The sequence below is a fragment of the Ascaphus truei genome, chromosome 4, assembly GCF_040206685.1.
Source record: "Ascaphus truei isolate aAscTru1 chromosome 4, aAscTru1.hap1, whole genome shotgun sequence".
NCBI lineage: Eukaryota > Metazoa > Chordata > Amphibia > Anura > Ascaphidae > Ascaphus > Ascaphus truei.
Window position 1 is genome coordinate 125,189,569 of NC_134486.1, and position 27,958 is coordinate 125,217,526.

The 27,958-nt window shown below is 43.7% G+C and overlaps 1 protein-coding gene across 1 annotated transcript; it reads right to left on the reverse strand.

Annotated features, from left to right (window-relative positions):
* LOC142493083 (sulfotransferase 6B1-like) lies at positions 1 to 27,940 on the reverse strand. The gene is made up of 7 exons (XM_075596552.1): positions 27,685 to 27,940; positions 23,998 to 24,098; positions 17,035 to 17,124; positions 6,069 to 6,195; positions 5,804 to 5,898; positions 1,292 to 1,448; positions 1 to 175 (listed from the first exon to the last, which is right to left on the reverse strand). Exons 1-7 carry the CDS (start codon positions 27,893 to 27,895, stop codon positions 45 to 47), a joined length of 912 nt encoding a protein of 303 aa, XP_075452667.1. The 5' UTR covers positions 27,896 to 27,940; the 3' UTR covers positions 1 to 44.
* Positions 27,941 to 27,958: the final 18 nt, after the last annotated feature.

Below are 27,958 nucleotides of genomic sequence, written 5' to 3' on the forward strand. Positions count from 1 at the left end.
GTGATACATTCTTTTATTTGAAGACATGTTTTAAGTAATGACTTTTAAAACTTGCAATATTTATTATAGTTCAACTTCTCTCCCAGCTTTGTTCCTGCTAGACACAGTTCAAACTTGGCATCCATCTCTTGGCTCTGAGCTTCAGTAAAAAGGCTGCTCCAGTCCCCTACGTCTCCTTTCAAAAGAGAAAACGAGTTAGCGTTCTGCCTTTACATACATATATTATTTAGCAGTTATGGACTTTATTTTCTTCCATATGATTGTGATTCAAATGTTCATTTGCATCTTTTACCTGTGAGCATTTTCTTATCTACTTATGCATTGAGGACACAACAATTGGTACACAAAAAATATTATATAAATGTTGAGCTTTTGTATTTGAGGAAAAAAAATTAACCGGGGAATGAACCTTTTGGCTTATTGAATCTGCTTGCATCACGATATGACATGTTTTTGTATTTGTGAGTTTTTATCACAGTCTACATTTATTCATTTTCTGTAGTGGCTGTGGTATAGGAGGGAGAAACCACCCATATACTGAAGTAACAGAAGTTATATAACAATAATGCTATTGAAAACAATGTTTAAGGTGAACGCATTATCTAAGACGTTGTTTTGTGCGTTCACTAGGTAATAACATCTGCTACATCTGTACTTATTGCAAGGGACTTCATTACTGTGTTAAATATATTTTACTGGGCTACTGTCCAAATAGATATTTTTTATACAAAAAAAGAGTTACATTTCTAATTCTTAAAAGGATACTATACATTAATATTGGTAAACACAAACTAACATCATTAGACAATTAATCAACTACAATTAATTTTGAATGTTATTATATTTAAAAAAATAAATAATGAACCAGCTCTTTACAACCTTATGACAGTCTATATGCCAGATGTGGGGGAACATTTTGAATTAACACTTTGAGTGCCCTCATGGTGTAGAAACTATATCATAGAATCTGGCACTCCAGGGCCCCTTGATGTAGTTGCTATGTATAAAAAAAGCCTGCTGGTTTTACTAAAGGAAATCCCATCCTGCGCTCCGATGTGATCCACACTATGAGGAAAGGAAGGGATGTGACTCCTACCCATCTGTTCTGTCATCAGTGATGGAGCGACCACGTGATCGCGAACTGCTGGAGGGGTTATGCCACTCTTCTGCCGCGGCCCCTCGGGTACTCTTATGGTTAATATAAAGGTATTCATTAACATCCAACAATATAAAATATAAAACTGGTCTTATCTACTGTAAATTAGTTTGTATTTGTTTTCCCATTACTTACCTTTACGGAACAAAGCATCAGCTATTATACCATGTGTCTCTTTAGATTTATCTTTCATAGATTTAAAGGTCGTTCGGTTTTCAATTAACAGAATTTGGTCCTCAGTCAAAGAGATCCCAAAGAATTTAGATATCTTCTTCAATTGCACAGGAAGGTCCTTCAATGAGAAAAATCACTTTAGCATAACAGACTCTTCACTTCAATAAAACATACACAATAACACGTCGCTCACCATAGACCAAAAACACAAAATATTATCTGGTGCAAGGGGGGAGGAGAATATAACATAGGCACAGACAAAAATGATAAGAGATCACAAAAAAACCCTAATAGTTGCACTCACGATAAGTCACACTAAACGTAATAGCGTGGCCGCCATGAAGGCTTGAATAGCCAAACCCTCCAAATAGGGTCGACCGCTATTTGGTCACACAAGAATACAAAAAATAATAACGTTTTAATGTAACAGATAAAATACGACAAAACACTTAAAATAATGATAAAATACCCATGCACTGAGTGGGGGCAGATATATGTATGATACCGTAATATATCAGATGAGTATCTATATTAAAGCAGATGGTAACCGGACAGCCACACAGTAATTAGGGGCTAGTTCCCATATAGCGGTATTTAATTAATTAGTCAGGGAAAACATATAAAAAGTACAAAATATATAAGTAGACCCAGCACATTATGCTATTGTGTAGAATGCTGGTTGTAAGTGAACATAAATATGCAGCCTGTCTAAAGCACATATAGTGTCTGAATGGAGTGTTGGCTGCTAATGGAACAGATATGCAGTCTATCTGTATCCACCCCTAGCCAGGTTGAATGTTTATTGGTATTAAACAACCTAAGTTCCACATGGAGGTTAGATGGGGATTCAGATAGACAGCATACTTTCCTTTTTCAACAGTCCGCAGTAAAATATTTTACATATGAACTACATATGTTCCACATGTGCCTATGTTATCTTCACTTCAATATGAAGATTTAAATGTCCTATCCCCTTGATTATTTAGATGACCAAAATATGGTAATATAGACACTGATATTCAGGCATCTACAGTACATCATCAAGGGGCAGGACAGACCGGACTGATATAAAAAAAATACAGTACAATATTACAATAAATTACTTACCCCCCTTCATTACCTTAGTGGCTAACCACTAAGGTAATGACAAGGTTAATCCTTCCCATCACCCATCGCAGGAGGCTTAGCCACCCACTCCAGGGCAAATCCCATGTTCATCCACCCTCTACCACCAACAGGAGTATACCCTCCACCCACAGTAATGGGCAATAGCTCTATTAGCCACTAAGGTAATGAAACTGAGGTAAGTAATGTATTTTAACATTGTATCAGTACTCTTATTTGTATTAGCCCAGTCTGTCCCTTGATGATGTAGATGCCCAAATATCAGTATCTATTTCATGAGGGGGGAAACTATAGGACCATAGTTGGTCATCTACATCAATGGGGGTGGAGAGGACATTTAAAAGATTTAAATGTTCTGTCCAATCTCATTGATGTAGATGACCTATTATGATCCTATGTTATCCCCCCTCATGACACAGATACCGATATATGGGTATCTGCGTCATCAAGGGGCTGGGAAAACTGTACTGACTGCTTTTCACCATAAGAGCTACTTTGGGGAGACACAGAGAGAGACTATTTATGTTCCTCTGCACAGCTCTTCCAGACTGGTGGCTTGCTTGGATTAACGCTGTGGGGGTCCCATTCAGAATCATGAACCCCCGCAGATTTAATCCTCCCTGGCCCCTTATGGTTTCTAGGGCCATGATCATGCATGGCAGCAGTCCGGTCCGGCCACATCTGTAGTGTAGGGCTGCTTTACAGTGATTTGTAGACATTTAGAGCCTGATGAAGTATGGTTACCCATATGAAATGTGTTGGATTATCAGCTATTGCAAATAGATGTTTTAGCTGTTTTGTGCTTGTTTTTGAACTTTCCATTGGACACTTTGTATGCTTATTTAACCCTGAGAGGTGTAGATGCTGTAAGCCCTCCTCGTGTGCTTCCCATAGGCACTACTGCTGTGTTGTACTCTGCCGCACGCTGTGCTTCCTGAAACCGACCGCACTAACTAAGGTGTGACTTGTGAGTATCCCGTTTACAACGGAGCTTGTCAGCTGAGAGGGATCCCCCCTCTCCTCTCTCCCCTCTAAGCAGACAGCCGTCTTGTACAGCATTTGGGAGAAGGAGGAGAAAAGACACTAGCGGTAACAGAGCTTATCAACTGAAAGGGATTCTCCTCTCCCTCCCTCCTGAGCAGGTATCTGTCTTGCATGGTGTAACAGGAACTTATCACTGTTGAGAAAAATTGTCTCTAAATCCAGCAGTGTGCTGGTTAATTGCACAGGCAATCAACCAGACTCCAAAAAAACAGAATATAGGTGCGCTACTACAATTTAACACTCTTACACACCACCCCAGTGAAAGTAATGTGATTTTTAACACTCTTACACACCACCCCAGTGAAAGTGATGTGAACAGTACAGCCCAGATCTATCGCAGTGGAACAAACTTTGTGCTACTATCCTCCGTTATGAAGGACTAAGAGGGTTATTGCCTACTTGGGACTTACCCACTATTTACCCTTACGGCGCCACTGGTGACTGGGCCACAGATCGATTGGGCTGGAACATCCTGTGGCAGATGTGGAACCCCCTTATGTGGAGACCCCATGATATATCAGATGACATCTGAGTAGAGACGAGTCGGCTGGTTGGTGCTTGGGTAATTTGTCCCTTGAAATGCTTCATTAATTCATCCTTGATGTACGCAGTTTACTTACCGTTTATTGTGCCTCACATTATATATTTTTAATACACTATGAGCGTTGTGCGCTGTTCTTTTGTGTTTAATCAACCAGACTCCACCTGACTGATTAGGACCGTTAGAAAAAGCCTGATATAAGAAACAGGAAGGAGATTTTCTTAGCCCACAACTTGGCTGACCAGAGGAAAAGATGTCTTGATGCACACAGAAGGACTGTATGCTGACAGCAAAACAACGGGACAAGACCTCTATACCTGGACACAGACATTTCCATAGCACACAAGGTTTCTGACACAGGAGAGCAGAGAACAGCTACAAGAACAGATAGGATACTTTCTTGTTGGACTGTTGTATATATGTGTATGGGTGTGTGTGTGGTGGTAATTAGCTAAGCTACCCACCCAGTTAGAGAGGGCTGGAGTAAAGGTATAGATATTCTCCAAAGCACAGTAAGCCCTTATTTTGTTTAGCTTTAATGTTTTGTCGTGTTAAAAGAACAGGCGCAATAAAGCCTTATTTTAGTTTCACCTTAAAACGGTCTCCATTGCATACCTCTGCACACATCTCCTACACATGGTGTTTAGGAGAAGGAGGAAAGACACTAGCGGCACTGAGGGAGTTACAGCAAGTGCTTTTGCGACAGAAGAACCAGCTGTGTTTTTCCTGGCATTACTTGGAGACAGAAGCATAGAGGATTCGATCTATACCAGCCTTGTGCAGTTGCCATTTGTCCTGTGGTCGCTGCCAGACATAGACATTATATTTATACCAGTGAGCCTACAAAAGCTGGAAGCTGGACGGGGCATACTTATTTACCATCCCTACCGGACTCAGTGATTGAAGATAACCCTTTCCTGCAAGGATTCCTGCCTGACTGCGGTATTATGCTGGTTAATGAATGACATGTCCTATATTATTTTTGATCTTGTACGTGCATTACTCACACTCACCATTTGATTGATATATTTATTTTGCTTACTACACTATGAGTTGTGCGCTTTTCTTTTGTCTTTTTTTTTTTTTTTACTGTTCTAGCGTGAGACGTTGGGCCATCTTTTTGATTAGCAGCCGATTCCTTTATCCTGTATTCAGGTCGTGTATTTATTATATTATATTTTGCACACTCCTTACACTTTTGTATTTAATTCTTGCCTTTGGTGCGCATTTTTTTCTTTTCCTGTAGACAAAGTTCATGTCAGGTGAGACCTGGCACTTCTAGCTTATCAGCTACTTCTGTGTGAACAAAGAACAGAGCAAAAAGAAAAACATATCCATAGCTTTGATAAAGATTGTAAAATCTCTCTAGAGCATTTGTTTACTATTGAAATGTTCAAAGGTTAAAAAATATTGTAAAGTAGTAATACTTATCTTGGGGGGGTTAAGTGTCATTCAGCTCCACTGTCCTTAAATAACTTTACTCATAAAAGGGAGTGTCTCTTAACCTCTTGAGGGATCAAGGCACCAGAGTGCCACAACCCTTCCGGCACTGGCCATCACTCCATCACTGACGATGGGGTGGAAGGGAAAGAGTCATCCCCCTTCCATTCCTCTTCATTATAGATCGCGTCCTGTGCTCCATAGGAGCGAAGGACGTGATCTCCCTACAAAAACAAGCACAAACTTTACGTGTCAGACCCCATAGTAGTTACATCTCAGAGCACCCAAAGGGTTAAAAGAAATCCATAGAAATCTGCACTCACCTCTTTCATCTCTTCAAACGTAATTATCAAGACATTCTCCTCATCAATGTGTTTGTTCCAGGCAAGAGCATGATCAAAATAGGATCCCCAGAGTACTAAAACATAGAGAGGTAATTTGTAAACTACTAAGAAGTACACAGAAACATAGAATTTTAACTGCAAAAAAATAATCACTCTTTCTTATGCCACTCTTTCTATTAAATGCATGCATTTTTACATGATAATTCAAAATGTTAGTGACGGTCATAATACGTGAAAACCCTACCTTTTCCATTCATGTAATCCTCGAAAAACAAATCCCAAGAACTGTAGGTAGGAAGCACCGGATTATTATTATAGAAATGAAAATACGAGACAGCTGTGTCTTTCGGATTCCGAAAAATGACTAAGGTCTGTTAAAAAAAAGCACAAAAAAATATATGAACATATTGTCTATAATCTGTGTTATTTTATAATATGCAAGTTAGGTATGTGAAATACTGTATTGTCTACTGTAGTTAGGAGTTTCTGCACTAAAGTGAGGTTTTGTAAGTAAAGAGTGTTAGCCAATGTTTCTATACATCTTGTGTATCTGTGTATCTTTTAGGAAATAATAAAAAAAAATAGTGGGAATATTGTTTTGCCTGTTAACACCATTCTCTACTTTACATATATTATATCAAAAATACAACATATCTGAGCAACTTGTCAAAATTGGGCAAGGAGAGCAACTACTGTAGCATGCACCACACCTATTTAGATGACCAGATCTTAGTTCAGTGTAGTGGAGATTATCATGGATTTTGAACATAAGTATGTAGCAGGGCACTTTCCTTACCTCCGTAGGGAGCCAATTCCGTGGCTCAGGAGGATCGGGGTAAGTTGTGGCAGCCATCTTGCGGTTGGCGCCGCATGTGTAGTATGGACTGTGTGTAGCGTGGCGGCCATGTTGTGGTTGGCGCCGCTGGACGGCGAGGGCCTGGAGACTAGTAAATCCTCTGCGGGACTGGAGGCTGCGAGGTCAGTCCTGAGGGAGCCGTGGAAGGAGGAGGTAGTGTCCAGGGAGTTGGGAGCTTCCTGGACTAGGCCACTCTTTACCCCTAGGCAGCCCCCTCATGGTAGCTAAGTGTGTGAGGGGTTCGCCCACAGTATAGGGATTACCCAATAGTAAGTTCTCCGCAGCGGAGCAGGACACCAGACTGTGCCACGAGTTACTCCGGCTGGAGACAGCACCGCGTGCGCGGCCTGGACATGAGGCGAGAGGGGATTGTTGTCGGAGACCCCGCGGCATGGGACCTGATCACCCCCATCTAGGACGCATCTAATGGTTAGGCCTGAACAAGGAAGGTAGAGTACACCAAATATACACAAAGGTAGCGCTGCCCTCACATATACACTTGGGACAAGGGAAGGCTCTGATGGACACAGGGTTACCGGTGCCCAGGGTATCTTAAGTATTGTGGGGGAGAGAAGCACCCTTATTATTGTTATTGTATTGCTATACTGTGGGATCACAGTAAAGACATATTGCATTACCTGTGTGAGTGTGATTTCTGGGGTATACAGTATAGGTATACCGGTTCCCATGAGGAGCTATCCCGCCAATGCTGGGATCCTCACGGGTCGAGGCGCTGCACCCATTCACATCAGGCTCCCCACTAGCGGAGGCTTGGTTTCCTGTAAGCCAACAGATAGCACCTAAGCGCATAACACCTGCGGTTTCCCTTAGGGGTAGGGAAAGGATGTTACAAGTATATTTAACTATCAATGCAGGCCTGTTATACCGATTACTCCTCCAGCTCTGGTGATATGAGGGGGGAGGGGCAGTGGAGTGTGCTGGTATAACAACCAGATGAAACATGTATTTTAAAGTCTGGAAGCAAAGATTTACAGTAACGAACTAGACCCTCCCATTGTACAATAGCAAAAATGTATTTACTAATAAAATGTAACACATTTTTACTGACATTTTCCACCACATTATGAAAGCAGAGCTTTCTGTCAAATTCAAATTACCTACAAAATTCCCCTTCTCTCCTTCAGGACTTCAGAATCCTCAGCTCCTCCTTCTAGCACATTCAAGCTATGCCCACTATGATGGTAGGGGCAGTCTGGAATGCATATTGAAGGTTAAGCCTGCTGGTTGTCCCTACCCATCAAGATGGTAGCCTAGGTTATAGGCATATATGGCCGAATGTATACTGTGTTTCCTCCATGTAGACAATTTATTCCCTGTGTTGATTCGGTTGATTTTGTAAAGCTCCATTGTGTGGTGGGTGAATAATTCACTCAGCCCAGCCAGCACACAATAATGTCTTGGACTGTAATCTAATCTGGGCTAGGTGAAGTGCTTGGGAACACCAGGGAAGTAGGAAAGGGCGTGGACTCAGGTTGGGGGACATGTATTTAAAAACCAGAGCTTTTATTCATCCCTAACTCTGAGGTGCCTATCTCGGTGGCAGATATGATTTGGAAACGGGGAACCAAGGCCTAGATTGTAGCCCTGATCTCCATTGGTCAGTGTGAACTCTCCTTAAGCCTGCATTTGTGGGCTGTCCTAAAGCACTATAACTCCCCACAGCCCTGATTGCTCAATCTCAGGCGAACCCTTGCCCTCTTATTGTCCAGCAAAGACAATTTCTTTACTGATTTGTCGACACCTGGTCTTTCATGGTTTCAGATGAGGTTGGGAAAGTATGTAAACAGATGCTGATCAGGGCTCCACAGTTATTCAGAGTTTTTCCTTCGTTCATAGCTAGTCTTGGTGTCAGAGACTAGTGGAAGATTTGAACCTGCAAGCGGGTGGCTATCATCCCAAGGTACTGGTATACTCTGATACGGACAGATCGTAGAAGACATCCTGGGTAAGCTAGCTATGTCAGAGCCTAGTACCTAGTGAGCTAGTATTCCCCTGTAACGGTTTTTCTGGACCCTCCTGACCCACCCAATCTCAGATTGGCCCCTGTGGTCTAACCGGTCCCCATTACATGGTCGTGTCTGGTGGTACACCTGTTGGCAACAGGACTCCTGAGTCACCCGCATGATGGTGTTTGGGGGATGTCAACCCAGACAGGCAGCTGAGGTAGTGTGCATGCATACATGCACCTACATACCGTGCAGCGCCTCCACCTCATCAGGATCTCTGCGTCCGCAAGGAGATGGTTCTGATGAGGAACTCCTCTGTGGTGCCTTCCTCTGTGGAGTAACTTCACACTCACACATGGGGGTTCTTGTGAACAAGGGCATCTTTATTGATGGTATAGGCAGACTGCCCCTCGCAGCAAACAGCTTAGCCGCTCATCTTCTTCAGTGCTCTCCTTTCAGAAGATCTGCCCTCCCAATGGAGTTAGATCACCTCTCCCCTCAGGGAGATCACCACCTGTGCCAGGTCCCTGGACACAGGGTAGGCCCTGCCAGCCTTACTGCTGCAGGTCAGACTACTTGCTGTAGAATCCTTTTCTGGAAATCTTAATTAACACACTTGACCTCTTTCTTGACACACTAACTTTGGGCAGTGCTGTGTCTTATATACCTTAGGAAACAGCCACATCTCTGATGTCACTAACAGTGGACTCAGAGCCTGTTGCCACTCCCCTTGACTACATATGACACCTCACCAGGGTGTGAGGGCAAACCTCCATGATTGATGCTGGCAATCCTGTATACTTACCAGGCTTACTGCTAGAATGAGAGAGAACTGTATACCATTTTTACACGTGGCTACACCCCCATAATTTAACTTGTGGTTGTCCGCTCACCAATTTAAGTAATATATTGAATCATAAGTCAAGACACAGCCGGTGCATAGGAATGGTTTTACACAGAAACACAAAACCAGGAGACCACAGAATCTCCCAAAAGATCTCTAGTAGTTACACTCCATGGCTGCTGAGATAGAGGAGGTTAAATACTCCCCGACACAATGTCTAATTGGCTTATAGAGGTACACAAAGTAACCCGGTAAACGTCCTCCCACAGTGCTGGGAGCAGTTACTTTGTGTACCTCTATAAGCCAATTAGACATTGTGTCAGGAAGTATTTAACCCCCTTTATCTTAGCAGCCATGGAGTGCAACAACTAGGGATCTTTTGGGAGATTCTGTGGTCTCCTGGTTTTGTGATTCCCCCATAACTCTCTGTTTTGGTAAGTTAAAGCTGCAATTCAGTTTTTTTTTTAAAAAAATTTAATTTATTTTTTTAATTCAATAGTTTCATGTGGGCAATCTCTAATTAGCTAAAGAACTGTATAGCTGCCAGTCAAATCATTTTCCATGTATTGATTGGCGAAATCTTTAGATATGGGATATGTTTTTCCTCTGCTTCTGTCACTCAGTGGAAGCTCATGAATATTCATGAGCACTCCTGCACTGACATGTGCAAGAGGGAGGGCAGGGCTCACAAAGGGGTGTGCCAGGGCTTGTGACAGGACATGAAGGGGCTGTGCCTTAGCAAATGGTTGTTAAAATAGAATACAAGAAAATTGGTCTTTCAAAGTTGTTTTTTTAAAACAGAAAATGCTAAAAGTATTTTTTCTTACTACAGAACTGATTTATTAAAAAAACCCACACATGCAGGATATTGACTGAACTGCAGCTTTAAGCTTTCTATTGTGCACTGTGTTGCTCGTGTTTGCTCTGGGCATAATAAACTCCATTAATTTAACTCCTGTCTGGTGCTTGCGCTCGGTGTAATTGTCTGGTCTCCCATTACACCCATGTTAAAATCTGCTCTAGACCGGCTCTTCTTTTCGCCATTCTCCTATACTGCTTCTCTATGCATAGAGCTTTCACTTGTCACTCCCTATCTAAGGAACGCCTATCCCTTCCCTATCTGCCAAGCTTTTTTTCTCCCCATCTGGAAGACAAACTGTACATAAAAAGTATTTTTGAATAAATGCTTTAAAATTACTTAACTAACCAGTACATAGGCACGTACAGTACAATACCTATTAGCAATGCTCTGTAAACATCACCAACATACTCCACCTCGTTCTGCCTCAAAACATACCACTTAGCCAACATCAAGAAAGGAGTGTTGAGCTTTAGCCTCAGTCGTATGAATGCTAGCAAAAGTTTGCTAAACCTTGGTTGATCTAGGCCTTAGATTGTAAACTCCTTTGGGGTAAGGAATGCATTTTACCTTATTTTTTATTGTCTTGTGTATTTTGTATTTTTCTCTTTGCACACTGATGTCTTTGTATCAAAGCTGTTGGCGCTATGTAAATATGGAACACATAATATGTATTGTTTGCATCCTAATTTGGAGAGATAAAAAGCCCTCAATATGAACACCATGGAAGAAAGAAAAGGGTGGGTGGATATGATAGAAATGTAAAAAAGCTGTGTGTGCTGTGCACGCGCATAGTAAGTGAAACTTCTTTGTGTGTTGTCAGCAACATATAAAGAAACAATAATATTATTACTGCTTAGAGCATGAGTAAATTTGATTGGCGGGGTAATGTTTATTGGGCGGTGTTCGGCGCATCATTGGGGTGTGTGTCAGTCAGTGTGTGTGTGTGCGTGTGTCAGTGTGCGTGCGTGTGTATGTGTGCCAGTGTGCGTGTATGTGTGTCAGTCAGTGTGTGTGTGTGTGCCAGTCACTGTGTGTGTATGTGTGTCAGTCAGTGTGTGTATGTGTGTCAGTCACTGTGTGTGTATGTGTGTCAGTCAGTGTGTGTATGTGTGTCAGTCAGTGTGTCTGTGTGTCAGTCAGTGTGTGTATGTGTGTCAGTCAGTGTGTGTATGTGTGTCAGTCAGTGTGTGTATGTGTCAGTCAGTGTGTGTGCGTGTGTGTGTCAGTCAGTGTGCGTGCATATGTGTGTCAGTGCGTGTATGTGTGTGTGTGTGTGTCAGTCAGTGTGTGTGTATTTGTGTCAGTCAGTGTGTGTGTGTGTGTGTGTGTGTCAGTCAATGTGTGTATGTGTATGTGACAGTCAATGTGTGTATGTGTGTGTCTGTCAGTATATGTGTGTCTCTCTTTCTGTGTCCTGCCCCCTCTCTCCTGACTCCCCCCACCCCAGGCAGAGGTGCGGACCCGCAGCGGCTGTCTGAGTCTCCTGACTCTCTCTTCTCCCCCCCCCCCCCCCCCCCCCGTGAGACGCGGCCACACCGGCCCCGGAGACACACACATTCATACGTTACACACATACACACAGCCGGGGAGACAAACGCTGGGGTTGCGTGCACGCAGGACCCCGGACTCGGCGGCTGCTGCTTGGCTATAAGGTTGTCCTTGGGTGTGAGGAAGGTGCCGGCCATGTCCAATGGGGAAGGGATGCGGGTCCTGGCCGTGTTCATATCGGATATCAGGAACTGTGAGTACCCGGGCAATTAATGTGTGCCAGGGGGTAATTAATGCGTGTCAGGGGGAAATTAATGCATGCCAGGGGTTAATTGTGTAAAGGAAACCTGATATCAATGGCATAGGGCAATAGATTATTTATTTATTTATAAAATATTTTACCAGGAATAATACATTGAGAGTTACCTCTCGTTTTCAAGTATGTCCTGGGCACAGAGTAAGACAAATAATACATGCTTACAAATACAGTTACATAAATGAACAGGGTATACATTATATACAAGACATTGCATGCACAGTTAAAGATAATTTATATTATGGGTGTATGAAACAGTTACAGACCAGATTAAAATGTGAGACAGCCTTAGATTTGAAAGAACTTAAACTGGTGGTGGATGTGAGAGTCTCTGGTAGGTTGTTCCAGTTTTGGGTGCACTGTAGGAGAAGAAGGAACGGCCGGATACTTTGTTGAGCCTTGGGACCATGAACAGTCTTTTGGAGTCTGATCTCAGGTGATAAGTGCTGCATGTGGTAGGGGTGAGGAGCTTGTTCAGATAGTTGGGTAGCTTGCCCATGAAGAATTTAAAGGCAAGACAGGAAATGTGAACTTTGCGCCTAGACTCTAGTGATGGCCAATCTAGTTCTTTGAGCATTTCGCAGTGATGTGTGTTGTAGTTGCATTGGAGAACAAAACGACAAATTGAATTGTAGAGGGTGTCAAGTTTGCTAAGGTGGGTTTGAGGTGCCGAGCCATATACTATGTCTCCATAGTCAATAATTGGCATTAGCATCTGCTGTGCGATACGCTTTCTGACCAGGAGACTCAGGGAGGATTTGTTCCTGTAAAGTACCCCTAGTTTGGCATACACTGGCGACACACTTAATCGCAGTGCGGCCAGATCCGCAAGCCGGGAGATTTCCCGGCTTGCTAGTGGCCGCCCCTCGGCGTGCCGCGCATCACCGACGCGCGGTCACGCGTCTTTGGGAGCCTGCGCCCCCTGCACGCGCGTCCAGGGCTCCCCGAGGGAGCCCTGGTGTCCCGCGATGTGGGGGACGGCGGCAGGGGGTTCCAGGGGACCCGGCGGACCCGGCAGCGGTAGGGAGAGCGCCCCGATCGGAGGGCACTCTTCCGCTGCTTCGGCGCGCGCCCGTCACCCTCCGGCGCGCGCCAGGCTACTGCTGCGGCCAAGAACGGGCAAATGCTCGAATAAACTTGGCCGCAGCAGTAGGTCTTGGTTGTCAGGGTATCAATGTGCATTCCGAATGTTAAGTGGGAGTCAAACAGTAAGCCCAGGTATTTAAAACTAGTGACAGGGGTTAGGGTGGTGTTAGCGTTGGTTCTAATCAGGAGCTCAGTCAGTGGAAGCTTTACAAATGTAGTCTTGGTCCCAAATACCATTGTTACAGTCTTGTCAGTGTTTAAAAACAGTTTGTTTTGGGAAATCCAGTTTTCGAGTCTCAAAAAGTCAGACTGAAGTACGTGTTCAAGCTCGGAGAGGCTAAGGCTGTGTGCATATAAGATTGTGTCATCTGCATACATGTGTATTGAGGCTTCCTTACAAGCTGTGGGAAGATCGTTAATGAACACTGAGATGAGTAAGGGCCACAGAACAGAGCCTTGCAGGACACCACAGGTGATATCCAGGGGGTTGGAGTTAGAGCCTGAGATGGACACATGTTGGGATGTTCCTGATAGGTAGGACTGAAACCAGTTTAAAGCATGCTTCCCTATTCCAGACCTCTGGAGTTTGTTAAGCAGGATAGCATGATCAACTGTGTCAAAAGCCTTTGCAAAATCTAGGAATACTGCACCAGTGAGATGTCCCCGTTCCATTCCACACTGGATTTCATTGCAAACGTTTAGCAGGGTAGTTACCGTGGAGTGTTTGGGACAAAAAACAGATTGGAATTGGCTAGGGAAATTTGTCTTGGTATAGAAATCGCTTAATTGGGAGTGGACACATTTTTCCATGACTTTGGATAGAATTGGGAGAAGTGAGATTGGCCTGTAGTTTGAGACAGTGTTTTTGTCCCCACTTTTGAAGATTGGGACAACTCTGGCAGTTTTCCAGATCTTAGGGATATGGCCTGTAGACAGGATAGAGTTGACTATGGACGCAATTGGTTTGGCAAAGGCTGGGGCACCAAGTCGTAGGAACCTAGATTGTAGTAAGTCAGGTCCACATTGGCTGCTTAGTTTTAGTTTGAGGAGTGCTTGTATAATCTCCTCTTCAGATACTGGGCCAAATTGAAAATTGTGGGCAGTGTTGGGAGGGGGTGGGGCTATGTGTGTACTCCCAGGATGAGATTCAGATTTGTGGTTTGGGCTGCGTTTCGCTAATAAGTTAGTGGCACACCCCACAAAGTAATCATTGAATGCATTTGCAATGTCAGTGGGGTTTGTCAGAGTAATATCCCCCTTAGTGATATTACTTGGTTGTTGATGGTTAGGAGGCTGGAATATATTGTTGATAACCTGCCAGAAGTTAGCTGGGTTTGATGTATTTTGGTGGAGATTGTCTGAGTAATATTGTGCTTTTGCATGCCTTGTTTGCCTTGTGCATATATTCCGCATGCATCTGTAGTGATTGAGATCCTTGGTAGTGCCAGTTACTTTGTAGCTTTTCCACAAGGTATCCCTGAGCTGGTAGAGTGCTATACGGTCAGTTGTAACCCATGGAAGGTGGGCCCCCCGTACCCTTATTTTGCATAGTGGAGCATGGGTATCGCAGAGTTTTAAGAACTCGGATTGGAAATAGTCGTGCGCAGAATCAGGGTCGGGAATTAAATCGATTCTGTGCCATGGGTGTAAGGTTATCCCTAAACTGTTGTGGGTTAAAGTTTTTAAATGTTTTAGTGAGGAGAACTTTAGGGCTTGAATGGGGCGGTTTAATTTTCCTTACACAGTACACTATTGCATGGTCACTGAAAATGTCAGGAAGGATGCCAGAGGACTGGATTCTGCTGGGGTTTGAGGCGAGAATCCAGTCTAGCAAGGAATGGTTATGCGATTTCAGGTTTATCCGTGTGGGTTGGGAAATGAGTTGTGATAGGTTAAGTGACTTGAGTTGTATCTGGATTTTGTGGTTTTTAGGGTCAAGCCAATTGAAGTTGAAATCCCCAAGAACTAGCAGCTCACTCTTCTCATTCAGAGAGGAAATGGAGCCAAGAGATTGGGTGATATCAGTCAGGGATTGTAGAGGGGCTTTAGGGGGGCGGTAGATGCCAGCAACCAAGATGGGCTTAGAAAAGGGGAGGCAGATTTTGCCAACTAGAATTTATAAAAGAGGATGGGCTTGGTGGGCAATTTAACAGTGTAAATTTTAAGGTGTCTGCAATATAAAATAACACCCCTCCTCCTCTCTTTGACCTATCTCTCCTAAAAATGGAGTATCCCTGAATGGCGATATTTGCATCAGGGGTTTTAGGGGTTAGCCATGTTTCTGTAAGAACGATGGCTTTGGGTTTATGCATAAGGCACCAAGCACTTAGTTTGTCCAGTTTGGGCAGCAGGCTCCGGATGTTTATATGGGCGACAGATAGCCCTTTTTTGGAATTTAAAGGTGGAATTCACAGGGGCATGGGACAGAGCTGAAATGGGAGGACCTGGGTTAGGTTCAATATCACCTGCTAAAGAGAGTAACAGTACGAGTAGGAATTTGGGTAGTTGTTTGGAAGTTGTAAATTTGTGGTGTTTGCCATTAGAGTGAGCAGTGGTTGGTGCATGGGTGCATGCAAGGCAGTGTAATGGGCAGGGGGCAATTGCTGTTTGTGAAGGGGCAGATACAGAATACGAGGGGGGAGAGAAGGCAAATGCGGCATATTACTGAGAATCATTAATCAGGGGGGCAATTATTGTGTGTGAGGTGCATGTTGAGGTGTCAGAAACTATAAAGGGGCAAATTGAGGATGCTGGTAGGGAAGTAATACGGGCGAAGGGGCAATTTGTGTGACGGGGGCAATGGTTGTAATTAGCTGACACGTGTATAGTGGTTACTAATGTATAAGGGGCATTTATTTTGTAAAGGCCGGGCGTATGTGAGGGGCAGATACTGTGCTTAAGTGGGCCCCCCTCCGGCAGTGCTGCGTGGGAAGCGGCGCGCTCAAACCCCCCCCCGCTTCCCGTGTTACCGGAGCAGGAGCCAACGTGTCTGTGCGCACATGCGCGGCATATGCTGACAGCGCAGCGGCCATTAGGAGCGGCGCCGGCGGCGATATCTGTTTGGTTACCCTCCATGATCCAGGGGCTCCTCTCCTCCGGCCCCGGCGGCGCTCAGTCAGCGGGACACAGGGAAGGGGAAGCGGAGGTAGAGAAGAGGGAGGAGAGAGGCTGAGCAGCGGCTCCTCCTCTCAAAGCCGGAGGACTTGCGGGGCTTCTGCGATCTTACTACACCCGCAGCACCGGAAGCTATGTGCCAGCCATCTTGGTATACCCATGGCAGCGGACGTGTGGGGGTAACGGCGGCCGTTAGGAGCGTGTCACAGCGGGTGTGTGGGGGGAGCAGCGGCCATTAGAAGCGGCGCCGGCGGCTATCGCCGCTGCCGCCGCATGTCACAGCAGGCGTGTGGGGGGTAGGGGGAGCCGTGACGTCACGTCACTACCGTTTCATTTTTCGTCTCCATCTCTCCAGTTTTGCCCCATCAGAATAGGTGCCACTAAAGAAGTTTCACTTCAAAAGTTCAAAGCTATCAATAAAGTATCAAGGGGAATCTGATACATTTATTCAGAGAAAACAGAATGCTAGAAGAGTAGGTCATGCACTGAAACTGGAAGAAAAATCTGAAGATCTAGAGGTTAACTCAACAAGGTAGTGGATCCGTGGAAAAGTCTCACAGGAGAGACGGTGAAGACAACAACAGTAAAGGAAATAAACGCGCTTGGGAAATAGACAAAATAATAATAAATATTCAGAAGAGCTAGTGAAGAAGTAATGTCATTATAACTGCACTTACCTTAACTTTCTTCTCAAACAGGGATTTCGGGATGTCATCATAATATAGATGTGATGCAAAAACTCTTGGTGAAGGTCGGTCTTTCATTTTCTAAGAGGAAGAAAAAATCATATAAAATGAAACGTACGGTTCTATATTTGTAAGCCAGTCATCACACGGACATATGAAAATGTGTAAGCACAAACATTAATTAATTTGCTGATAGTAGCAGCAATATATTACCCTCTGACATTTCTGGCTGCTGATCCCTAACGTAAGTACTTATTGCTCTTTAACCCTACTGAACAAATTTATGAACACACTGATGCACACAAAGTAATTCACTGACACTTGCTAAATGCACACACAAGGCACTGCTACTTTTGCATTCTCACACAATTATATAAATACATGCCGACCTATACATGCTCATATACTGCTGAAATTTACCTGTGTTTCTTCGCTTACAAGGATGCTTACGTACAGTAGGTGCACGCACAACAACATCCATACAAATGAGTGGCATGTTGCATATGAATGCCACATATTGCACGATCACTTAATATATACCCCTATGACTTTTAAAAATGAGTATCTTTTGCTAACTGAATTTTTATTGTTTTTCTCTCCCTCGTATGGGGAAAAACTATGACAGATTATAACACAAGTGTACTGTATTATCCATCTAATATCAAATATCGTCCCCAAATCACCTTCGTAACAGCAGTAACATAGTTGTGGTTTTCTGAGAAGATTGTCAAGTAATAGAGAAGAAACAGGACTTTAAAAAAAGAGTCCTACTTAGATTTCCAAAAAAGTACTTTGCAAACAAATTACCAATAAAATTAGCTCCTTAAAGCAATCATCTATGCTGCTCATTTTTTTTACACACATGCACTGTATAATTACCTTATTTTAGACAAGGAATCCCCGTAACTAAACCGCAGACCTCCAGTTCCTGAGATATTTCATTTTGACCAGTATATGGCCACTGGGGTCAACCTTGCTCTGGTGGCCAACACAAAGTCGTGAAAATAACGTGAGATGTCATTGCAGCTTCCAATTAAGTCACCCCACAGCCATCTTTGTTTTTCCTTACAAATAAAGATGTACAGTAGCAGATGTTATTGAACCTGCTGTCGCGTACTGGTGGGTGCAATGGTGGGGTAGCCTCGTCCTTGTAAAGGTTTGGTCCAGGGTTTTGCTGGAGCTTGCCCTTAGGTGGCCATTGTGGCCGTCTATGTTCATGGCAAACTTCTTCCTGAACTTGGTAATGTGCTACACCTGTTCCAGGGCTTTTAATAGCAGCAAAGTACTTCCAGCCCCTGCCCGAACATGGTATTACATAGTTACATAGTTACATAGTAGATGAGGTTGAAAAAAGACGTAGGTCCATCAAGTTCAACCTATGCTAAATTTAGACAACAGATACTTTATCCTATATCTATACTTATTGATCTAGAGGAAAGCAAACAAAAAACCTCATTAAGGGGAAAAATTAATTCCTTCCTCACTCCAAGAATTGGCAATCGGATTAATCCCTGGATCAACATCCTTCCCATGTATATTTATTTGGTATATCCCTGTATACCTTTCCTATCTAAAAAGATGTCCAAACTTTTTTTGAACAAATCTATTGTATCTGCCATCACAGTCTCCATGGGTAATGAATTCCACATTTTAACTGCCCTTACTGTAAAGAACCCTTTCCTTTGTTGCTGGTGAAATTTCCTTTCCTCCAACCTTAAGGGATGTCCCCGAGTCCTTTGTACTGCCCGTGGGATGAACAGTTCTTTTGAAAGCTCCTTGTATTGTCCCTGAATATATTTGTATATAGTTATCATATTCCCTCTTAGACGCCTCTTTTCTAATGTAAATAAATCTAATTTAGCTAGCCCCTCCTCGTAAATTAGATTGTCCATCCCCTTTATTAATTTGGTGGCTCTTCTCTGCACTCTCTCTAGTTCCATAATGTCTTTTCTTAGGATTGGTGCCCAAAATTGTACTCCATTCTATTCTGTGTGTTCCCGTGCCCTATTTCTGAGCCCTGTTCCTGTCCCCAGCCTGTGATCCCGAACTTGCATCTGTGTCACCTGCCTTAAACTCTGCCTGCTTCCCGACTATAACCACTCAAACAGGACTCCGTCCCCTGGCTCTGGTAGGTGATCATACCTACCGCAGCTCTGCAGTCCGCATTCTATTAAAGACGAGCATCGTTATATAATACTCGAGCCAAACATGGACCCCGCTGATGTAGGGAGGGGGACCAAGTCCTGGAGACTCACTCCAACCACCTAAATACATTGGAACAGAAGCTGGACACCATCACCGCTATGCTGCAGACCCTCTGTGGTCAACTCGGCGCATCAAGTCCTGCTCCCAACATCCTTGGGATACCCCTTTATTTTTCTTGGGGGCCCCAAGCTTATGTTGACTTCCACGAACCAAGAAACACATTTTCCAAAGCTCCGCTTCAAAGTCATGTTTCCCTTTCTCTGATTTCCCTTTACTGTTTACTATATCTATTATTGATTCTGAGACGCCTGTTGTAAAGACAAGTTTTCCTACTACTGGGTTCCCTGCGATGTTTGTTTGATATCCCATTCCTTGATTCTAAGGCTCTTGCCTTAAAGTTAGTTAAAAAACTATAATAAAGCGCAACAAATAATGTGATATACTCAAGCTGCAGCCTAAACACCAGCGGTTTTCCCCAAAACCGCAAATTAAAAAAACCTACACAAAACAGTGTTCATGGCGCAAAGTGATAAAACAGTTAATATGTGCAAATGAACCCAGTGTTAGTTAGCACTGAAAAACACATAATACTGTAACTCCAAGTAGAAGATTCTCCAGGTCAGCAGACACTTTGTAGACCCTCATATGAAGAAACACAAATTCAAGGATGTAGTGCATTAACATTTACTTTAAGATGACAAACAACACAGAGGAGATGGTAACACACTCACACTCTCCCCACTGTTAAGTAAACAAGAAGTGACTTCGGGTGCACTTCAACCCTTCTCCTTAGATAACAGCACTCGATGCGACCGCTCCACTTCTCAGTCAGGAACAGATCGCGATTGCCTCTGCCAGCGTCTCTCAACCGCAGTGGGGGCACTCCACTTGTCATCTTAAAGTAAATGTTAATGCACTACTGTATATCCTTGCATTTGTGTTTCTTCATATGAAGGTTTACAAAGAGTCTGCTGACATGGAGAATCTTCTTCGTGGAGTTACAGTCTTATGTGTTTTTCAGTGCTAACTAACACTGGGATCATTTGCACATACAGTGGCGGCCGCCTTTAGTCTCCTGCGGCCGCCATCGCGGGAATTTTAAATGTGCGGGCAGACGCTTGCATTTTTTTTTTAGTTTCAGCGCCGCAGGCGCTTTCATTGTTCAGCGCTATTAGCGCTGAACGGGAGATGCGGCTGTCGCGCGGCCAAGAGGCCCGAACAATTCCGGTGATGTTGGAGATTTAAGGGGGCCTCCACAGTATTAACTGTTTTATCACTTTGCGCCATGAACACTGTATTGTTTAGGTCTTGCCTTAAAGTTCCCACACTATTTGGTATACCTATTACTAATTCTCAGTCTCCCACTTCAGAGCCAAGCGTATCTCACTCTGCAGTACAGTACCTGTGTTATCCCTTGTTGATTTAAAGACTTCCGTTTTAAAGACAAACTTCCTTTTTCTTGACTCCTCTGCAGTACCTTTTTTAACCACTGCTGCTTTACAGTCTCGCTTCAGAGACAAATTTTCCTGTTCCTAACTCCTCTGCAGTTTCAGATGTACGATTTCTAATCACAAAATTCCCACACCAATGACTCGTTTTCCTCTCACTGAGTTCCCTATAGTACCTTATTTAATTATTGATGGTTCTGGGACTTCCACTCCAAAGACACGTTTATGGCTTACTGATTACTGTGCAGAGCCTGATGTACCCGTTGCTGATTCCTTTGCTCCCGCTTTGAAGACAAGCACACTTTTTTCTTATTCCTCTGCAGTTTCTGATGCTTCCTCTGCTGATTCTAGGACCCCCATTGCAAATAGGACCCCCATTTCTGCACACTGATACTCTTGCAAATCCTGATGTGTCCATGGCATATTCCAAGGTTACCTTGTCAAAGACAAGTTTACTGCTCACAGATTCCCTGGCATCTCTTTTGATGCACTCAGATACCTAGCTGCTCAAGGGTGATGGCCTCCACCTGACAGCCAATCCAATGGCAAAGAACTACTTTGTCCTCAACTGTCACAGAAAAGTGAATATGTGTAACTGGACCTTGACAAAAATGTCCATTCTGTCCTTTGACCGGATTCAACGTGAGGCAGAAACTTTTTCATTAACTTTTACATGCTGATCAGAGTAATATAATATACTCCACTAAAACTTTTGCCTTATGATTCTGACCAACTGTCTGTGCTTGTTACTTCGTACTCTGGACCTACTATGAAGAAATGTGCATCCGTCTTGCAGTCTTCCGATGGACTTATACAGCTTGTGCCCGAGTCCTCAGCTTTGCTATCACTCTGCATTTTCAAGTATTCAGACTCTCATCATGAACTGATGCCTATGTATATGGAATCCGCTCTGAGCAGCAAGTCTTGGCCGTTGTGTTGACGATGACTGTAATGTTTCCTGAGTCTTCATATGATACATTCTACATATCAAATGCTTTCTACTCAGAGGTAGTACTCACTAAGAAATGGCCTTGCCTCAAATCTGCTACCCCAAAGAGATGGTCCCATATTAAAGTGGCTACCTTGAAGAGACCATTTCATTTCAAGTCGGCCAACAGTCAGAGACATTTCTCCAATAATTCCAGGTCTGATCAAGCCAGGCTCTGATCTCCCAGAGGTCTCTCTTGAAGGCCGGGGGTGGAGGGTGGGGGATACTGTAAGGGTTCCAGTCAAGGATTTGCCGTTGTGGCCTTTTGGTTCCTGGCAAACCTCTTCCTGAACTTGGTAATTTTCTACACCTGTTCCAGTGCTTTAAATAACAGCAAGGTACTCCCAGCCCCTGCCTGAGCATGGTATTCTATTCCATGTCTTCCTCTTCCCTGTTCCTGTGGGTTACCTGTTGCCAATCCCAGCCTGTGACCTCAATTTTGCATCTCTGTCACCTGCCTTGACCTCTTCCTGACTCCAGACTATGACTACTCTAATAGGACTCATTTCCCCTGACTCTGGTCGGTGATCATATACCCCTACCTCAGCTCTGCGGGTCCACTTCCTATCGGAGACGAGCATCATTATACTCCCTTTTTCACGAACACTTTAGTTTCTTGTGATCTTTGAAAATTAGCTAAACTTTACTTTAGCCAACACTATCACCCTGTTGTTTACCACATTTTAATGGCTCATGCAGTAAAGTCCAATAGAAAAAATCGCCAGGGTTTTTAAATCACCATTTTTGACAGCATTGTATCACGGTCCCCGGACCTGAAATCAATGTGGTTTTGCTCCGGAGACCCCCTGATCATCTACACTAGTCATAACATTTAAATTAAAATATGGCGTAATCACCAATATACATAGTATTTTTTTTTATACACCGGATTAATACCACAGGCCGGCAGAGGTCCCCGGGTGGTCGTTGCAAGTGTCCCGGTGGGACCCCTTGGAGGCCCACGGACACTCGCAGGGACCACCCGAGGGCCCCCAGACACCCGTGGGAACCCCCCGGGGTGCCCTGTTGGGTCCATAGACACCCGCGAGGACCACCCAGGGACCCCTGCCGGCCTGGTGTATTAATCCTGTGTCTAAAAAAAAGAAATAATGGTTTTATTTGGGGGCACAGGGGTGAGTTGTGTATTGCTGTTTATTAAATATTGTTGTGGTTATTGGGGGCCTAGAAGGTGGGTAGTAGGGCTGTTGTGTGTATTTTGGTTTATTGTGGGTAGCGGGGATGGGTGAAGTAGTAGTAGCCCAAATTATTAATCGCTAAGGTAATGAAGGGGCTAAGTCCACCCGCAAACCCCCGCAAGGCCTAAACACCCACCAAGGGCCAAATACCACCTTCACTCACCCCGCTACCCACAATAAGCATGGCACTGGTGGTTAACCCCTTCATTACCTTAGCAGTTAGCCGCTAAGGTAATGAAGTTGCCTGTAAATGCATTTTTCATGCATCAGATTCATGCCGGGCTCTCCGGTGCGGATATTAATGAATATCCGCTCCGGAGTCTCCCGGCATCAATCCGATGCAGGAAAAATGTATTTTTTTTCTAATTGGCGTCTCGCTGATTCTTGGCAGCTTCTCACCACCTTCTTGCCAACTTTCTGTAGCGGGACGATTTGGAGAGGAAATCTCCATTCTAGAGCGGCGATCAGCCTCGATAAGCTGATCGGGGCTACTAGAATTGAGCGAGTTTGAGAAGCTGGTGATAAGTGGCGATAAGTGACTTATCGCCGCGCGTTTGGCATTTTTTTTTCTCGGCCAAAAAAAGTGGCGATTTTTGCTCTTATTGCCAGCTTATCGGGGTTTACTGAATAGCAGTAGGCTTTTTGGCGATAGACTGACGATAAGGGGTTTATTGCTGTTTTTAGCATGAGGCCCATAATGGTGTTTGTGGATTTGAAATATGCATACAGTAGATCATCGGGGACTAAGTTAAGGGAAACGAGAAGGCTAGAACACACTACCAGTGGAAGAGAGGCATATTTTGTTCAACAAACAGTGCCTACAAAGCTAAATAAAGTGAAATCTGTAAAATCCAGACACATAATTACTATTATTAAAAACTGTTTGCATATTTCAATATATCTTTCCCAGCAGACTTGGTATAAATCAATCTGATTTTGTACTTTTTGTATTTAGGATTTCAATCCATATTGATTGCAAATCTGTATGTAAACCAAACCCTCAAAATCAATACGTTGCTGGCCCCTCTGGCAGTGCCAGGGTTAATCTTATAAAAGGGGTTATCTAAATCTGATAACACCAAAAAACATAATCTTATTTGTTATTGTCCTCACTGACCTCTAATTTTTGAAATTCAATCATCGCGTGGTCTAATGATGGTTGTTTATTCTGCATGGAATATACCATCTCATGTAGTATCTGGATTATCCAATTTGTTCCTAAAACACAAGCAGAATCAAAATTAACAATTAGCCTGCATTGTACAGCTGTGCCCTGGAGCCCCTATATTAGTGGTCCATAAAATTACTTGGTGAATGGTGGATGCATGTTCATATCTTTTTAGGATCATAATATTCCTTGCTCTTACAGTATATGGAGCTGCACTTGGACACTGGAATAGTGTAACAATCTTATAATTTACACGAGTAAATTGACACTAAGATATTCAACAAACAACAAAAATGGTGCCAAAAATCTGCACCAAATAAATCAAAGCAAAAGAAAACGAATTGGCCTTCATTGGTACTGTGGTTAATCTGGTACTGTTTATTGCATGAATTGAGCACCTGGGAGACTTTGATAAAAAGTCAGTGAGATGGTAGGGGCAACCTATTAAATGTTAAGCCTGCTAGCTACCCTTAACCAATCAAGCGGCCTATGTTATAGGCTCATAAGGTCCTGTCAGTAGCCAAAGTGGCTCAGTGGCTGGCAAAATTTATTTTGTGTTACCCCCGTGTTGCCAATTTATTCCGTTGTTTATATTGCTGTTGTGTACTTCATAAGACTCAATTGTGTTGTTGGCTAATAATTCACTCAGCCCGGCCAACATACAATTAAATCTTGGACTGTAATCTAATCTGGGCTAGGGGAAGTGCTTGGTAAGACTTCGGAAGTGGAGAAAGCTGTGGACTCAGATTGGTGAAACACCTATTCCAATAGTAGAGCCATTTGTGGGAGATATCATGCTGAATGTGGGAACTGAGGCCTGGGTCCTAGGCCCACTGGCTCATTTTCCATTGGTGAATTTGAATTTCCCACTCTCCTTAAGCATGGCTCTGTGGGCTGTCCTAAACTGCTGTCATCTCCCACGGCTCTGATTGGTCTGTCTCAGGTGAGCCCTCATTCTCTGATTGGCCAGCAAAGACAATCTCTTCGTTGATTGATCGGCACCAGGTCTTTTAGGGTTTCAAATGGTGCCCAAGAAAGTTTGGAAGTGATAGGTGATATAATAGGGTACTGGGATACTCTGAGGCGGACGGATCGTGGAAGACATCCTAGGTAAGCTAGCTACGGCAACGCTCCGCATATAGTGAGCAAGGATTCCCCTGGTGACCTTCTGTTACGTTGATATAAGATGCTCTTGTGCCCTGCATTTCTTTTGTTGTTCCGGACGAAATAAACTTTTTATTTAACTCCTTCGTTCTGTTTGATGCTTGCGATCCCGGTGTAATTGTCTGGTCTTCCGTGACTGCCACTATGGTCATTATATAAACTATGATAGAGCCTCTCAGCCCATTGAAGTCAATGCGGTTTCAATGCAATAGTGCCAGATCAGTGCTTATTCCGTTTATAGAATAAGGGCCTATGGGGGTCACCAAGAGGTGGTAATATATTTCCCATAAGAATATTGTAAAATTAAAGCAATAAAGGGATCACTATTTTTCCTAAGCTTTAAAAAAAATGTTTCCTCTGTGGTCAAGTTGTTGAATGCAATTTAATTAAATACATAGATGCTACCAAATTGCCAGTAAATTAGGAAATTTTGAATTCAAGAGATTTTTTACATTATTATTTTTTAGCCTCAGTATTTTCTGCCGTATTATGATCGGTGTTATACAGTATTCTACTTTGGTACACCAAATGCTTAACTTATATGCAATTCTGTTTTTTACTATATATTGTGCACAAAAGCATGGCTAGACCCCGGGCAAAAAATATTTCAGGGCTCCATTAATATTAATACTGACTGCAATTTTTTTCTCTCTCCGCAATCCTCTCCCTAATCCTCTCTCTCATGATCACTCCTCATCTCTCCCCATCCCTCATCTCTCCCCATCCCTCATCATCATCATCATCATCACATCATCATCCCCTCTCCCCCTCATCATCACCTCTCCCCCTCATCATCACCTCTCCCCTTCCTCTTCATCATCTCTCCCCTCACATCATAATCATCATATCCCCCCCTTATCATCTCTCCCCCTCCTCCTCCTCATCATTTCTCCCTCTCATCCTTCTCATCATCTCTCCCCTTCCTACTCCTCATCATCAGCTCTCCCTCTCATCATCACATCATCAGCTCTCCCCTCATGATCATCACCATCACCATCTCTCCCCCTCATCATCACATCACCTCTCCCCCTCATCATCATCACAACCACCTCCCCCCTCATCATCATCACCTGTATCCCTCATCATCACCTCTCCCCCTCATCATCACCTCTCCCCCTCATCATCAGCTCTCCCCCTCATCATCACTTCTCCCCCTCATCATCACATATCCCCGTCCTCCATGCCTACTTTTGGGTGGTATTAAAGACAGGTGGAGGGAGATGGTATGTGGCGGCAGGCCCCCGGCGTTAAACAGAAGTTAAGCCGGTAGATTTAGAAGGAGAGGAGCAAGCTTTAGTGGTCTGACCCAGAAGTCTTTCTTACTTCTGGTGTAAAAGTACTGTCATCGAGCTCTGATTGTGAGGATTGTCCATTGGTCACCCTCTCTCCATCTCTCTCACCCTCTCTCCATCTCTCACCCTCTCTCCGTCTCTCTCACCCTCTCTCTGTCTCTCTCACCCTCTCTCCGTTTCCGGCTCACATATTGTTGCTTTAATTGGGCTGTACAGCTGCTGCGGTTCTCCCTAGCAAGAGGCTGGGCTTGGTTCTTAGCAGGGCTTTCTGGTTGAGGATGAGAGGGAACTCCAGCAGGCTGGAGGAGACCAGGGCACAGAGTAGGACAACCAGCAAGAAATCCAGCGATTTTTACTGTGCAAGTCACTATACTGTAGCCATGTGAAATAAAGTTTGTTTATAGAGTTTACACCCAAGCCTCCATCTGTCTCTGCTGCCTGCACCAGTCTAGAGAACAGACAGACAGAATTCACATTTTCCTGGATGTGAACTTGGAAAATTAACACATCAGTGGCCAGTCTTATGTATGGTGTTTGCAGAGTGTTTGCATTTTAATGTACCTTACAGCCCATTTAAGTAAATAGGTTATAAGGGGTCTTCTTGTATTGGAAGATGTCTTAAGAAATAGCACCGCTTATTATTACTATTATAATGTATTTATAACGTGTCAGCATATTCCATAGCGCAGTACAATAGGGTTAAAATAACCACTGTTGTTGCAATATAACACATTCAAAAGTGTTGATGTACTGCACATGTAAATTAAACCTCTGACCAATCCTTTCACTTCAAAATAGGATAGTAATGCATTGTGTTGCTGTCCCACCTGGGAACTAAGAGGTTAACAGAATTACATTCACAACAATACTGCTTTATGTAATGCACTGGTCAACGAACACGGGTAATCTGATAACTGAATAAACTGTCTATGTTTTCTATGACTGGGTGGTTGATTCGTGGAAAGGCCTCCCAACAGAGGTGTTTAGGGGCTAATACAGTAAGAGAATACAAACATGCTTGGCTTATACTGCATATAGGCCATCCTAAATATGAAAGAAAGCAAAGGATGAAATAGGGTCCGAGGTTTTACATCAGATAAGAAAATGTGCAGACCCTGTGAGCCAAGTGGTTGGTTCTCATCTGCCATCAAATTCTATGTTTCTATGTCTAATCACTCACCGCATTTGGGATAAGTTACAGCCAGCAAATCCTCTTCTCTGGCCTCAAAAGATTCTAACTCTTGGAAGGTCTCCTGACTACAGACAGCACTGGGGTACAGAACCCCTTTATAAGTAAACACCAGCTCCTCAGCTGATTTCTTGCTAGCTTCCTTAGCTATTTGCTCCATGGCTTCTTGGTTTGTCTTGCTTCCTTGCTTAGAGCTAGACATTTTACTGCAGTATGAAAAACCTTCCAGGACTTACAAACACTGCCTTTTTGTAGGGAGAAGTGG

Excerpts from the sequence above, each read along its gene's own strand:
- LOC142493083 (XM_075596552.1), bottom strand. The coding sequence starts at position 27,895 with ATGTCTAGCTCTAAGCAAGGAAGCAAGACAAACCAAGAAGCCATGGAG. Across the intron at positions 17,125-23,997 it reads TTGAATTTCAAAAATTAGAG|AAAATGAAAGACCGACCTTC; the intron begins GTCAGTGAGGAC and ends TCTTCCTCTTAG. Across the intron at positions 6,196-17,034 it reads TGTTTGAGAAGAAAGTTAAG|ACCTTAGTCATTTTTCGGAA; the intron begins GTAAGTGCAGTT and ends TTTTTTTAACAG.